The sequence below is a fragment of the Eulemur rufifrons genome, chromosome 20 (assembly GCF_041146395.1).
Source record: "Eulemur rufifrons isolate Redbay chromosome 20, OSU_ERuf_1, whole genome shotgun sequence".
Lineage (NCBI taxonomy): Eukaryota > Metazoa > Chordata > Mammalia > Primates > Lemuridae > Eulemur > Eulemur rufifrons.
Genome location: NC_091002.1, coordinates 22,702,743 through 22,715,466, shown reverse-complemented (window position 1 = coordinate 22,715,466; position 12,724 = coordinate 22,702,743). Strand labels below are relative to the sequence as shown.

General features: G+C 46.3%; 1 protein-coding gene across 6 annotated transcripts in view; it reads left to right on the top strand.

Moving 5' to 3' along the window:
* CEP250 (centrosomal protein 250) overlaps nucleotides 1-12,724 on the top strand; it is a 47,701-nt gene that overhangs the window by 22,531 nt on the left and 12,446 nt on the right. For all 6 annotated transcript variants that reach the window (XM_069496371.1, XM_069496372.1, XM_069496370.1 and 3 more), the window contains 10 exons: nucleotides 1,037-1,230; nucleotides 1,453-1,580; nucleotides 1,779-1,948; nucleotides 4,822-4,989; nucleotides 5,398-5,532; nucleotides 8,125-8,268; nucleotides 8,924-9,057; nucleotides 10,785-10,923; nucleotides 11,616-11,958; nucleotides 12,490-12,611. In XM_069496371.1, coding sequence (XP_069352472.1) covers nucleotides 1,037-1,230; nucleotides 1,453-1,580; nucleotides 1,779-1,948; nucleotides 4,822-4,989; nucleotides 5,398-5,532; nucleotides 8,125-8,268; nucleotides 8,924-9,057; nucleotides 10,785-10,923; nucleotides 11,616-11,958; nucleotides 12,490-12,611 — 1,677 coding nt within the window. The remainder of the gene's footprint in view (nucleotides 1-1,036; nucleotides 1,231-1,452; nucleotides 1,581-1,778; nucleotides 1,949-4,821; nucleotides 4,990-5,397; nucleotides 5,533-8,124; nucleotides 8,269-8,923; nucleotides 9,058-10,784; nucleotides 10,924-11,615; nucleotides 11,959-12,489; nucleotides 12,612-12,724) is intronic.

The window sequence follows — 12,724 nt, the reverse complement described above, 5'->3', positions numbered from 1 at the left end:
GCCTCCCGAGTAGCTGGGACTACAGGCATGCACCACCATGCCCGGCTAATTTTTTGTATATATATATTTTAGTTGTCCATATAATTTCTTTCTATTTTTAGTAGAGACGGGGTCTCGCTCTTGCTCAGGCTGGTCTCGAACTCCTGACCTTGAGCGATCCACCCGCCTCGGCCTCCCAGAGTGCTAGGATTACAGGCGTGAGCCACCGCGCCCGGCCTGATTTTTCTATTTTTAGTAGAAATGGGATCTCACTCTTGCTCAAGCTGGTTTCTAACTCCTGACCTCAAGGGATCCTCTCACCCTGGCCTCCCAGAGTGCTAGTATACAGGCATTGACTCATTGTGCCTGGCCCTCATTCAGTTTTGTAAAAGAATTTCAGTAGGATTCTTTTACTGATTCTCTGCTACTTTATACCCCTTAGTTTGAATTAGGTGCTTCTTCTGTATGCTCTGTTTAGCACCTCGTGCTTATTTCAACAACCATGTCCTTCATACTACAATTATCTGTTCACATGTCTCCACCATTAGACCAGAAGCTCCTTGAAGGCAAGGTTCTGTCTTACTTGTTTTTATTCCTCCATCTTTTATTAATAGCACAGTGCCTAACAGCAGCTCAGTAAATTTTTTCCTAAACCAATGAATGATCTGGCTCAAAGATCATCTTTTTCCTCTACCAAATCTCTCCTTGTCCTAATAATTACACATACTCTCCCTTCTCAGAGTCTGTTTCTCAGGACACTGGTTATATTTCTTCCTGGTATTATGGGTGTGTCTTCTGAAAACTAGAACTCCTAGGGGAAGGTCCTCTGCTATCCTTAGCACAGGATCTTGCTCATAGGAGAACATTCTTCCTGAGCTGGGGGCTCTATGGGTTGATCAGGGAAATAGATAAATGCCATTTGGTATTGAGTGGGCAATGCGCAGGGCTCACAGAGCTGGACTGGGAATCTCCAAAGAGCCAGTGGCCCTAATCTGGTGGTAGCAGCCCCAGGGGGATCCTGCCTCTGTTCCGTATCTCACCAATTTCTTCCCCTTAGGCACGTCACCAGCAGGAGGCAGCCACAGCTCAGCTGGAGCAGCTGCATCAGGAGGCCAAGCGACAGGAAGAAGTGCTTACCAGGGCAATCCAGGAGAAGGAGGCCCTGGTCCGAGAGAGGGCGGCTCTAGAGGTGCGGCTGCAGGCTGTGGAGCGAGACCGGCAAGACCTCGCTGAACAACTACTGGGGCTCAGGTAGGACCCAGACCCAGATCAGCCAAGCACCGAGAGAGCTTTGCAAGGCAAGGGGTAGCCAAGCTAAGCTCCCTGCCCTAAGTATGTGGGTTCTAAATGAGTTATAAATTTATAATTGCCCCCTAACTTCTCCAGGTAGCCAGTACTTAGAACACAAACCCTCTTGAGGAAGGGTAAAGGGCTTGATGGGTAAGAACTTTTCCTGATTCCCAAACCTCACAGCTCAGCCAAGGAGCTACTGGAGAACAGTCTGTTTGAGACCCAACAACAAAATTCTGTGATAGAGGTCATCAAGGGACAGCTGGAGGTCCAGATTCAAACTGTCACTCAAGCTAAGGAAGTAATCCAAGGTGAGACCCCAACTGAGACGGGGCATACTCCATATTGAAAGCCAGGGTGGCAGTGGGAGGCCATTAGAGGTCCTTCTTCAGCTAGGCTCAGGGCCTCTGAGATGGTAGTTGCTCATGAGGTGGTGGGGAGGAGAATATTACTAGGAAAAAGGAATGGGGCAGAGGCCCAGAGGCCTGATCCTATCCCTGGCATCTTAGGGGAAGTGAGGTGCCTGAAGCTGGAACTGGATGCTGAACGGAGCCGTGCAGAACAGGAACGGGATACAGCAGCCAGACAGCTGGCCCGGGCTGAGCAAGAGGGACAGACTGCGCTGGAGCAACAGAAGGTGGCCCACGAGGAGGAGGTGAACCAGCTCCAGGAAAAATGGGTAGGTGGTGGATATGGCTGGGGGACGGGAGAGGCAGACATGGCCTTCAGTGAGTGCTCCACCCCGTGGTCCAGATATTGCTGCTTGTGAGAGTGAAATTTGGTCACCAAGGTACAAAATCCAGCTTGTAACCATTAAATAAATTAATATATGGGAAACACTAGGAATAGTTCCTGGTATATAGTGAGCTCTGTATTTATGTTAACTTTTATTACTGGTGTTGTTTTGGTGTGTACAGAGCATTAAGAGTGGAACCTGGGATTTAGGATTATTAAATTTGCCTCAGGATATAAATGGGGCAGAGGAATATCTTGGATGCATTCTTGCCCAGTTCAGAACTGTGTTTCTTTTGTTTTATTATAGAACTTAGTCCATTTGCCTTATTGTGATTTTAGTTGTATTTGTATTTATTTCTATGGCCTTATGCTATTTTGTCCTGCCTTTTTATATCTTTTGGGGAGGAGAAATCACCTTTCTTAACTTCTTTTAGAGGATTAAATTGGGTGATTACATTGTATTTTTTTCTTACGTCTTTTTTTCTCTCTACAACTTTGGATGATATGTACTGTATTTTTAAAAAATTCTTCTAGTGGTTACCTTTAATATTTTAAAATAAATAATATAATCTCGAATCAATCAGTGTTTTTACCCTTTCCCTCAATGACTCAAGAGCCTTAGAATATTTTACCTGCATTTGGTCCTTCAGAGTGAGACTCTGTCTCAAAAAAAAAAAAAAAAAAAAGAATGACTGCCTTCTCCTGGAATCCTAGCAGTTAGAAAAACTCTTAGAAGTTATATTCTCCATTCTTCCATCTAGTCCCTATATCCCCTTTAATAGTAATGATATTGGACATTTACTAAGCACTTCCCCATGCCAAGCACCATGCTGAATGCTTTATTCACATAATAAATGTGAATAAATGCATAGAGAAGTCACTCAGGGTTACATGACTAATAAATGGTAGAACAGAGATTAGGAGCCCAAATTTTTAACTATTTATGCTATGTCCACTTCTGTAATATCCCTTCCAAATAGTTGCTTAGTTTCTGTTGTATTCCATCAATAGCTGCCAATTTATTTTAGATAGATCTAGTTATTAGAAAATTCATGTTGCGCAAAGTCTATTACCTGAAATAAGTCAGCCTTAGATTTGCTTTAAATACCTCACAAATATGGTTGCTTTCCTCTAGGCATATTATAATTTACTAATGTCCCAGAGTGAAGGTGGTACTTTGAACAGGGCAGAATATTCTGTTCATGGTCTAACTAGCAATGCTGGACTGTTACTACCTGGACATTACAGAATTAGCTGTTCTGGTAGCCATAACACACTTCTAACTCATATGGATCAAATAGATCAGGTTTTTTTTAAACATTTACTACTGTTAAAATTCATCTTTCCCTTATTTTTATAGTTGGCTTTTTGAACCAGAGTGTAAGATTTGTCATTCATGACTGTCCTATAACTGCGGCATTATACAATGCTATTCTTAGGCTAACAGTCCAGTAGCTAATGTGGTTAGTCACTCATTCATTCAACCAATGTTGATTGGGAACTTAACTGTGTGGCATGATGCTGGCTATTAAGAATATGGTAGAAAGCAAACTAGACTTGATTCCCCTTATGGAGTTTAAAGTCTTGGGAGGAAGACAGGTATTAAACATTAAATATGGTAATATATAAATGAGTAAATGACTCTGAAAGTTCTATGAAGAAAAAGAACTGCCCAGGCACAGTGGCTCACTCTGTAATCCTGGCACTCTGGGAGGCCAAGGGAGGATTGCTTGAGCTCAGGAGTTCAACAGCCTGAACAAGAGCGAGACCCTGTCTCTACTAAAAATAGAAAAATTAGCTGAGCACAGCAGCCCATTCCTCTAGTCCCAGTTACTCTCTGGAGGCTGAGGCAGGAGGATTGCTTGAGCCCGGGAGTTTGAGGTTGCTGTGAGCTATGATGACACCACTGCACTCTAGCTGGGGTGACAAACAGAGACTCTATCTCAAAAAAAAAAAAAAAAAAAAAGACCTTGGAAAGGGCTGAAGAGGTATTCCCATTAAATGAATAGATAACTACAAACTTATAAGCATTTCAAATGAAAGGTACAGGGAACGACTAATATGATGAGGAAACTAGCTATTGTATACTGACTGCCTACAGTGTGTCAGGCACATTCAGAGTGATTTACATGACTTATCTCAATCCTCACAGCACCCCAGGAGGACAACACTGTTGTTACCCTCATTTTTGTAGATGAGGAAACTGAGGCACAGAGATATTTAGAAATTGGCTGAGGTCACACTAGTAGTGGCAGTTTAAACATTGTCACCTAGGCTGCCCAACTCAGGAGCCCTTTGCCACCATCCTGAAAACCTATCAGAGGGTCCTGAACTAGTTGGGAAGGTTGGGAAAGGCTTTGGTCATTGGTGGACCTCTGGGAGAACAAGGACTCCTGTTCTGAAGCTCTTGAATAATGTAGGGAGACATCTTTGCTGAGCTAGGCCTGATTTTTTGGGGGCCAACTCTGCAACCCTGAGCAAAGGAGAAGAGGCAGCAGAGAGCCAGAGTCAGTGCCTCAGTTTGTTGTTACAGTCATCAACCATGATGTGGTTGCTTTAAAAATAACAGATATTTGTAGCATAAATGAGAGACAATTGCACTTTAGAAGGCATGTGTACATGTATTATTTGATTTTTTATAAATCTCACTTGATTCTCATCAAATTTGGTAAGATAGATAAGGCAAGGATTGTTAGCCTCACTTTACAGTAAGGAAACGGGCTCAGAGAGGTACTAAGGTCACACAGCTTGTGATTAGCTCTTTCTGCTCCTCTCCTGACCCATTCAGTTCTAACAGCATTTCCTTCATGTGGCCAGGAAAAAGAGCGGTCCTGGCACCAGCAGGAGCTGGCTAAGGCTCTGGAGAGCCTAGAGAGGGAAAAAGTGGAGCTGGAAACAAGGCTGAGGGAGCAAGAGACAGAAACCGAGGCCATCCGGGCGCAGAGGGAAGAAGAACGGACCCAGGCCGAGAGTGCCCTATGCCAGGTGGGAAAGTAGGAGGATAGGAGCTGCACATCCAAATCTGCGAACCTCTTACCTTTGACCATTTCCTTTTCCACTCCCAAGAGTGGTGCCGCAGAGGGGCTCCCAGAAGAGAGTGTAGCTACCCACCGCTACTAGTCAGCAGGGTGATCCACTCCGTTAGCTGCAGGGCCGGCACTATGTCGTACTTCCTGAGAGAGGGCTGACATTTACCACATCCTGTCAGCTTGCAAACCTGACAATCTGCACTTCCTGGTTCTGAATCCGTGGGCTCAGGCCTTTCTTTGTCCTCAGCCTCCACTTCATTTGTTAGAAGAGCCCTAGAGCAGCTTGTGGGACGTGCTTGTGGCCTCACGGATGAGCTTGATAACCGTGAGCCAATAAGCCCTTGCCCTTCCTACCCCTCCACAGATGCAGCTGGAAACAGAGAAGGAGAGAGTGTCCCTCCTGGAGACACTGCTGCAAACCCAGAAGGAGCTGGCAGATGCCAGCCAACAACTGGAACGGCTGAGGCAGGACATGAAGGTCCAGAAGTTAAAGGAGCAGGTATGGAGGGTGGTCCTGGGTGGGGAAGAAAAAAGAGCATTCATTACCATTCAACAATGAATAGTTATGTGCCAGGCCCTGTGTATGTGCTAACACATGACAAGTACATAAAGGTGTGGCACAACAGTCAACGTAACATAGTCCCTGTCCTCAAGGAACTTGCATGCTAGTGGCAGATTGGACAATAGATGAACAGACACAAAATAAATGGGAGTATTACCATTTGTTTTCAGTGCTATAAAGGAAATAAATAGGGTGGTATCATTGAGAGTGATTCAAAGGAGGTCACTTTGGACAGGGTAGTTAGGGAAGGCCTCACTGAAAAAGTGACATTTGAGCTGAGACTTGAAAGTTAAAGAGAAGCCAGCCCACTGCTCTGGAGGCTGAGGTGTGAGGATTACTCCAGCCCAGGAGTTCAAGACCAGCCTGGGCAATATAGCAAGACTCTGTCTCTAAAAAAATGTAAAACAAAAATTAGCCAGATGTGATGGTGGGCGCTTATAGTCCCAGCTACTTGGGAGGCTGAGATGGGAGGATCACTTGAGCCTAGGACTTTGAGGCTGCACTGAGCTATGGTGGAGCCACTGCACTCCAGCCTGGGTGACAGCCAGACCCTGACTCTTAAAAAAAAAAGCCAACCCCATGATATAACATAGATGAACCTTGAAAAGATTACGCTAAGTGAAAGAACCCAGTCACCAGAGGCCACACATTATGTACTATGTGATTCCATTTATATGAAGTATCCAGAATAGACAACTGTATGGAGACAGAAAGCAGACTAGTGGTTGGGGGTGGAGAGAGGAATGGAGAGTGAATGTGAATGGGATCGGGATTTATTTTGGCCGTGATCAAAATGTTCTAAAATTGGTCATAGTGATAGTTGCACAACTCTATTAATATACTAAAAACCACTGAATTGTATCCTTCCTTCCTTCCATCCTTCCTTCCTCCTTCCCTCCCTCCCTCCCTCGGGGTCTCACTCTGTTATCTGGGCTGGAGTGCAGTGGCATCATCATAGCTCACTGTAACTTCAAACTCCTGGGCTCAAGTGATCCTCCTGCCTCAGCCTCCCAAGTATTAATAGCTGGGACTACAGGTGTGTGCCACCACGCCCAGCTAATTTTTTAATATTTTGTAGAGACCAGGTGTTTGGTTTTTTTTTTTTTTTTTTTTTGTTGAGACAGAGTCTCACTTTGTTGCCCAGGCTAGAGTGAGTGCCGTGGCGTCAGCTTAGCTCACAGCAACCTCAGACTCCTGGGCTTAAGCAATCCTACTGCCTCAGCCTCCCAAGTAGCTGGGACTACAGGCATGCGCCACTATGCCCGGCTAATTTTTTCTATATAGATTTTTAGTTGTCCATATAATGTCTTTCTATTTTTAGTAGAGACGGGGTCTCGCTCAGGCTGGTCTCGAACTCCTGACCTTGAGCAATCCACCCGCCTCGGCCTCCCAGAGTGCTAGGATTACAGGCGTGAGCCACCGCGCCCGGCCTGGTTTTTTTTTTTTTTGACAGAGTCTTGCTCTATTGTCCAGGCTGCCCTGGGCTGGAGTAATCCTCCTATCTCAGCCTCCCGAGTAGCTGGGACTACAGGTGTACACCACCACGCCCGGCTAACTTTTTCTATTTTTAGTTGCCTGGCTAATTTTTTTCTATTTTCATTAATAGTAGAGATGGGGTCTCACTCTTGCTCAGGCTCGTCTCGAATTTCTGATCTCAAGCAAATCCTCCCGCCTCGACCTCTCAGAGTGTTAGGATTACAGGCATGAGCTGCCTTGCCCAGCCTAGAGACTGGGTCTTGTTGTGTTGCTCAGGCTGGTCTTGAACTCCTGGCCTCAAGTGGTCCTTTCACCTGGGCCTCTCAAAGTGCTGGGATTATAGGCATGGGCTACCATGCCCAGCCTGAATTGTATACTTTAAATGGGTGAATTGTGTGGTATGTGTATTATATCTCAATAAAGACATTAAAAAGAAGAAAGAAGCCAGCCATTTGAAGAACACTTTAGGCAGAAGAAACAGCCATCATCAGGGCTCTGGAACAGACAGAGAAAGGCCTGCGGAGTTCAAGGACAGAAAGAAGGCAGTTTGGCTCCAGGTTGTTAAACTCAGGGGCAAGTGGAGAGATAGGTGGGAGGTCTTCCTCAGCCATAGTAGGAGCTTACGTTTTGTCCTAAGGGCAATGGGAAACTGTTGGGTGGTATTTAAAAAGCAGGGGTGGGACATGATTTGTCTGTGTGTGTGTTTCTTTTTTTTTTAAATACTTGAGCTGCTGAGTGGAGAAGAGTGTGTGTGTTTGTAGGGGATGGTGGCATCAAGTGGAAGTAGGGATATAGTCAGGAGGCTGTTGCAGTTGTCGGGGTGAGGGCCTGTTACCGATTCATGGACCCCGACCAGGAAACCTGGGTGAGCCAGTGCTCTTTGTGAGGGAGGAGAGGGAATAGGAAGTGAGGAGTTGCGGAAACAACATGGATTGCTGGCTCCTGCCTCAGCCTTTGCCAACTTAACAAAACACTATTTATACAACACAGATTTTGAGACCAAGGCCCCGGTGGAACCTTTCCTCTACTCACTGATGTCTTATCCTTCTGCAGGAGACCACTGGGTTGCTGCAGACCCAGCTTCAGGAGGTTCAGCAGGAGCTGAAGGAGGCAGCCCAGCAGCACAGAGACAACCTTGCTGCCATCCGAGAAGAGGGCCGCATCCTGCTGCAGGATAAGATAGACCTGCAGAAGCAGGTCCTCTCCTCCTTTCCGCCAGCCCCATAGTCCTTCCCCAGCACACCCACTCCCTCCTGCAGGACAGGGGATCCTTGGCCCTGCTGCCTGAGCTTTGGATGGTGGGGGTGAGCCACAATACTGAGTGGAAAATTAGAGGGTGCTCAGAGTTGAGCAGAGAGCCCTGGGATAGTAATCTCTTTCTTCATAAAGGTCACGGAACTTAGGTTTTCTCGGGCAGTCTCAGTTTCAATTGTTCTTTCCATCTTCACCATACATCTGATATTTTTACATACCAGATTGCTTTTCTTACTCAGATTGCTTCTCCTGCTCAGAATCCTATACCAGATGATGTTCTGATTTTTTATTTTAAAAAATACAATCATAATATGCTTACCCATCACTTTGCCTTTGGCAGTAGTTATATTCAGCCAAGATTTTTATCTGTGCCTGCCTTTATGCAGCATATGTGAGGCTGGGGAGACAGATGAGCAGGCTGAACAGTACTGAGGAAGGGGGTTAAGAACAGTGTGTAGGGACTGGTGGAACATCCCAAGCACTGGAAATGGCCACTGACTGTGGTACACCTTGCAGGACCCTAAAGCCCTAGGTGAGAAGCATCCTCCCACTAGCCCCTTGCCCTGGCATCTTGGTCTCCATGCCCTTAACTTTCCAGGTGGAGGACTTGAAGTCTCAGTTGGTGGCCCAGGATGACTCCCAGAGGCTAGCTGAGCAGGAGGTTCAGGAGAAGCTGAGAGAGGCCCAGGAATATAGCCGAATTCAGAAGGAGCTGGAGAAAGAGAAAGCCAGGTAGGCTAGACAGGCCATGGAGGTGGCTTGTCTGTTTGGCTACAGTGATCACTGACATTGACAATTCTTTGCTGAGGCCACCTGGCCTTTCTTGTCGACAGCTCTGGGATGTACATGTGGAGAGGATATGGTCTCTGTCTTCAAAGCTTGCACTTCATTTATTTAGTAAATATTTAGAGAACACCCATTATGCACCAGACAATACGCCAGGGCTGGAGATACAGTGATTAACAAGACCGTATGGTCCCTGCCACAGTAGAATTTATAGTTTTGTGTGGAAACGTTAATCAAATAATCTCTAAAACAAATTATTAGAGATTATGGCCCATGGTGTGGAGGAAACAGGGTAAGAAAGAGGAGACCTAATTTACAAAGGTTGTTAGGGAAAGCCTTTTGCAGGAGGTTGCATTTAAACTGAGCATGAAATGGAGCCACCTGTGCAAAAGGGGTGAGGGTGAGTTCTATACAGCAGGAATAGAAATCATATGCAAAGGCCCTGAGGCAGATAAAAGCCTACAGTGTTTGGTGAAACTGAAAGAGTTTGGTGTGATTGGAACATGGGGAATGAGGAAGGTGACATGAGCTGGACAAGTTCACAGCATTCAGGACTTGGTAAGCCATGGCAAGGAGTTTGTAGTTTAAGTTTAGCAGGAAACCACCGCAGGGTTTTAAGCAGGGAAATTGACATAATCCAATTTATGATGTAATGACATGAAACATCAGGAGTGACATACAACCATTCAGAATGAAGAGCAGCATGTATTCTTAGTGCTGGAGGAGTTTGAGAAGGAACAGATCATTTTGACGATGTAGTTAGAGGCAGGAAGACAAGTTAGGAGGCTGGTACAATTGTCCACATGAGAAATACTAAAGCTGAACCAGAGTAGGAAATGGGGAAGGGGAGGAGAGCAGGGATTTGAGGGTTGTTAAGGTAATTAGAATTAATTATATATAGTTGCAGATTGGACGTAAGTTGTAGATTGGATGGGAGAAGTCTGTAAAGTGGTTAAGGTTTCTATGTTCAGACACTGGATGGAAGTGCCATTCACTGAGCTGGGGAACACAGGAGATAAGTGGGTGGGGATATCCAAATTTTGTTTTTTTTTTTTTTTTTTTTTTTGAGACAGAGTCTCACTCTGTTGCCCAGGCTAGAGTGAGTCCCGTGGCGTCAGCCTAGCTCACAGCAACCTCAAACTCCTGAGCTCAAAGGATCCTCCTGTCTCAGCCTCCCGAGTAGCTGGGACTACAGGCATGCACCACCATGCCCGGCTAATTTTTTCTATATATGTTTTTAGCTGTCCATATAATTTCTTTCTATTTTTAGTAGAGATGGGGTCTCGCTCTTGCTCAGGCTGGTCTCGAACTCCTGAGCTCAAACGATCCGCCCACCTCGGCTTCCCAGAGTGCTAGGATTACAGGCGTGAGCCACCGCGCCTGGCCCCAAATTTTGATATTTGGATATTTATGTTGAATTTGAGGTACTTGTATAGACACATGTGGAATTTGCTAGAGAAGAATAAACTAAAATTGAAATGAGGCATCATATGCATGAAGTACTTAGGAGTTCTTAGTAGTACTCAATAAATGCAAGCTTTTACTGTAATCATTATCACTACAATTTCTATTAATATTTTAATTATTAATGCTATGTTTAGAGTAGTTAGATGAGAAAGTAGTTCTTCATTCCCCAAGAGAATGGCCTAGCCCTCTGACCCCTCTTTTTTTAGCCTGACCCTGTCACTGGTGGAAAAGGAACAGAGACTCCTTGTTTTACAAGAAGCTGACTCTATTCGACAGCAAGAGCTGAGCGCCCTGCGCCAGGACATGCAGGAGGCCCAGGGAGGGCAGAAAGAGCTTAGTGCCCAGGTACTTCCCATCTGGTTACGAGCCCTCTTCCTTGGTGGAAGCCTGTCCTTGGAGCGGTGGGTTGATTTTTCAGAGTCCTCTCATGGAGAGGAACCTTCTCTTTTTCCTAATTCCAGTATAGGCTGGCACCTCAACAGCCCTGGCAGGAGGAGGAAGCCAGGACTGGGCAGGGTGGGGGCTTGGAACCTGACTCAGAGATGAGAATGGCTCCTGTGGGAAACTGACAGCCCAGAACATAGTGCCCAAAGACACAGAGCCCTGTTAGTTCTGAATTTGTTGCCAGCTCCACTGCTTCCTAGTTGTGTGAGCATCGGCTTCTTCACCCATAAAACCAGGATGATAATTCTTAATATATAAGTTGTCAGGAACACGGTAAACATTCAAGAAGTGGTAGCCATTGTTATTGTGACTGGTCTTACAAGGCTCAGTGTCAGGGTTTCAGGGCAGAGTTTTTTTCATAGCAGGGAGTTGGCATTATCTGCACAGGAAACCAGGACCAAATCCCATTAGCATAACGCTGGGCCACAGGCAGCCAGGTGTTAGATCTAGGGTAACACTTATTTCAGAGCCCTTCTACCTGCTGGAGAGCTGAGCCTGCTGAAATCCAGGGATTGCGTGGGGTCAGGTCTCAGAGAGTCTGAGGAGAAGGCATCCACTCCCTGCTCAGAGTGTGTTTACTTCTGCCCTGGCAGGTGGAATTACTGAGGCAGGAGGTGAAGGAAAAGGAGGCTGACTTTCTGGCCCAGGAAGCACGTCTGCTGGAGGAGCTAGAGGCATCTCAGATCATGGAGCAGCAGCTGCGAGCTTCCTTGTGGGCCCAGGAAGCCAAGGCAGCCCAACTACAGCTGCAACTGCGCAACACAGAGAGCCAGCTGGAAGCACTGGCCACAGAGCAGCAGCCTGGGAACCAGGCCCAGGCCCAGCTGGCCAGCCTCTACTCTGTCCTGCAGCAGGCCTTGGGGTTGGTCTGTGAGAGCAGGCCTGAGCTGAGTGGTGGTGGAGACTCTGCTCCCTCCCTCTGGGTCCTTGAGCCAGGTGAGGCAGTCACCCAAGAACTAAGTCCCTTGGGCCAAAGCCAGGCCTAACTCCTAGGGAAGGGTGGAGGGAAATACAGTTCCTTAGGTAATAGTGCTTCAAGGTTAAGGCCAACTACTCTGAAATTAATTCTATCCGAGTTTGAACCCCACCTCTGCCTTTAGCTAGCTGTGTGTTCTTGCGCAAGTCACTTATCCTCTCTGAGCTTGATTTTCCTCAACTACAAAATGAGCATGTTAAACCTACCTCAGCATTTTACTAAGGTGTTAATGAGATTTCAGATGCGAATAGCTCACACAGTTCCTGGCACTTACTAAGTGCATAACAAACAATAGCTAGCATTATCTAAGTGCCCACCATAGTGCCTGGCACACAGTTAGGCAGAAAATATGTGATGGGTGAACTGCCAAGAAGGGGTTCTTCAGAGAGAGAGGAGGGACCAGTGGGAAAGCCAAAGCCATGTCTGGGGAGGTCTGGCTGTTTCTTTTTATGGTGGCAGCCAGGTGAAGAGGTTTTTCCTCATTTTTTCAGAACAGAATGGAGCTAGAAGCCTCTTTAAAAGAGGGCCCCTCCTGACTGCTCTCTCAGCCGAGGCAGTAGCATCTGCCCTCCACAAGCTTCACCAAGACCTGTGGAAGACCCAACAGGCCCGGGTATGTTTCTCTGCTCTCCTTCCCTGAACTCTTCACCTCCCTCGAAGAGCATGAGACAAAGATGCATGAAGTGGTTGGGTCTGTTTTATTCCTAAGATCAAGTTGGGATGACT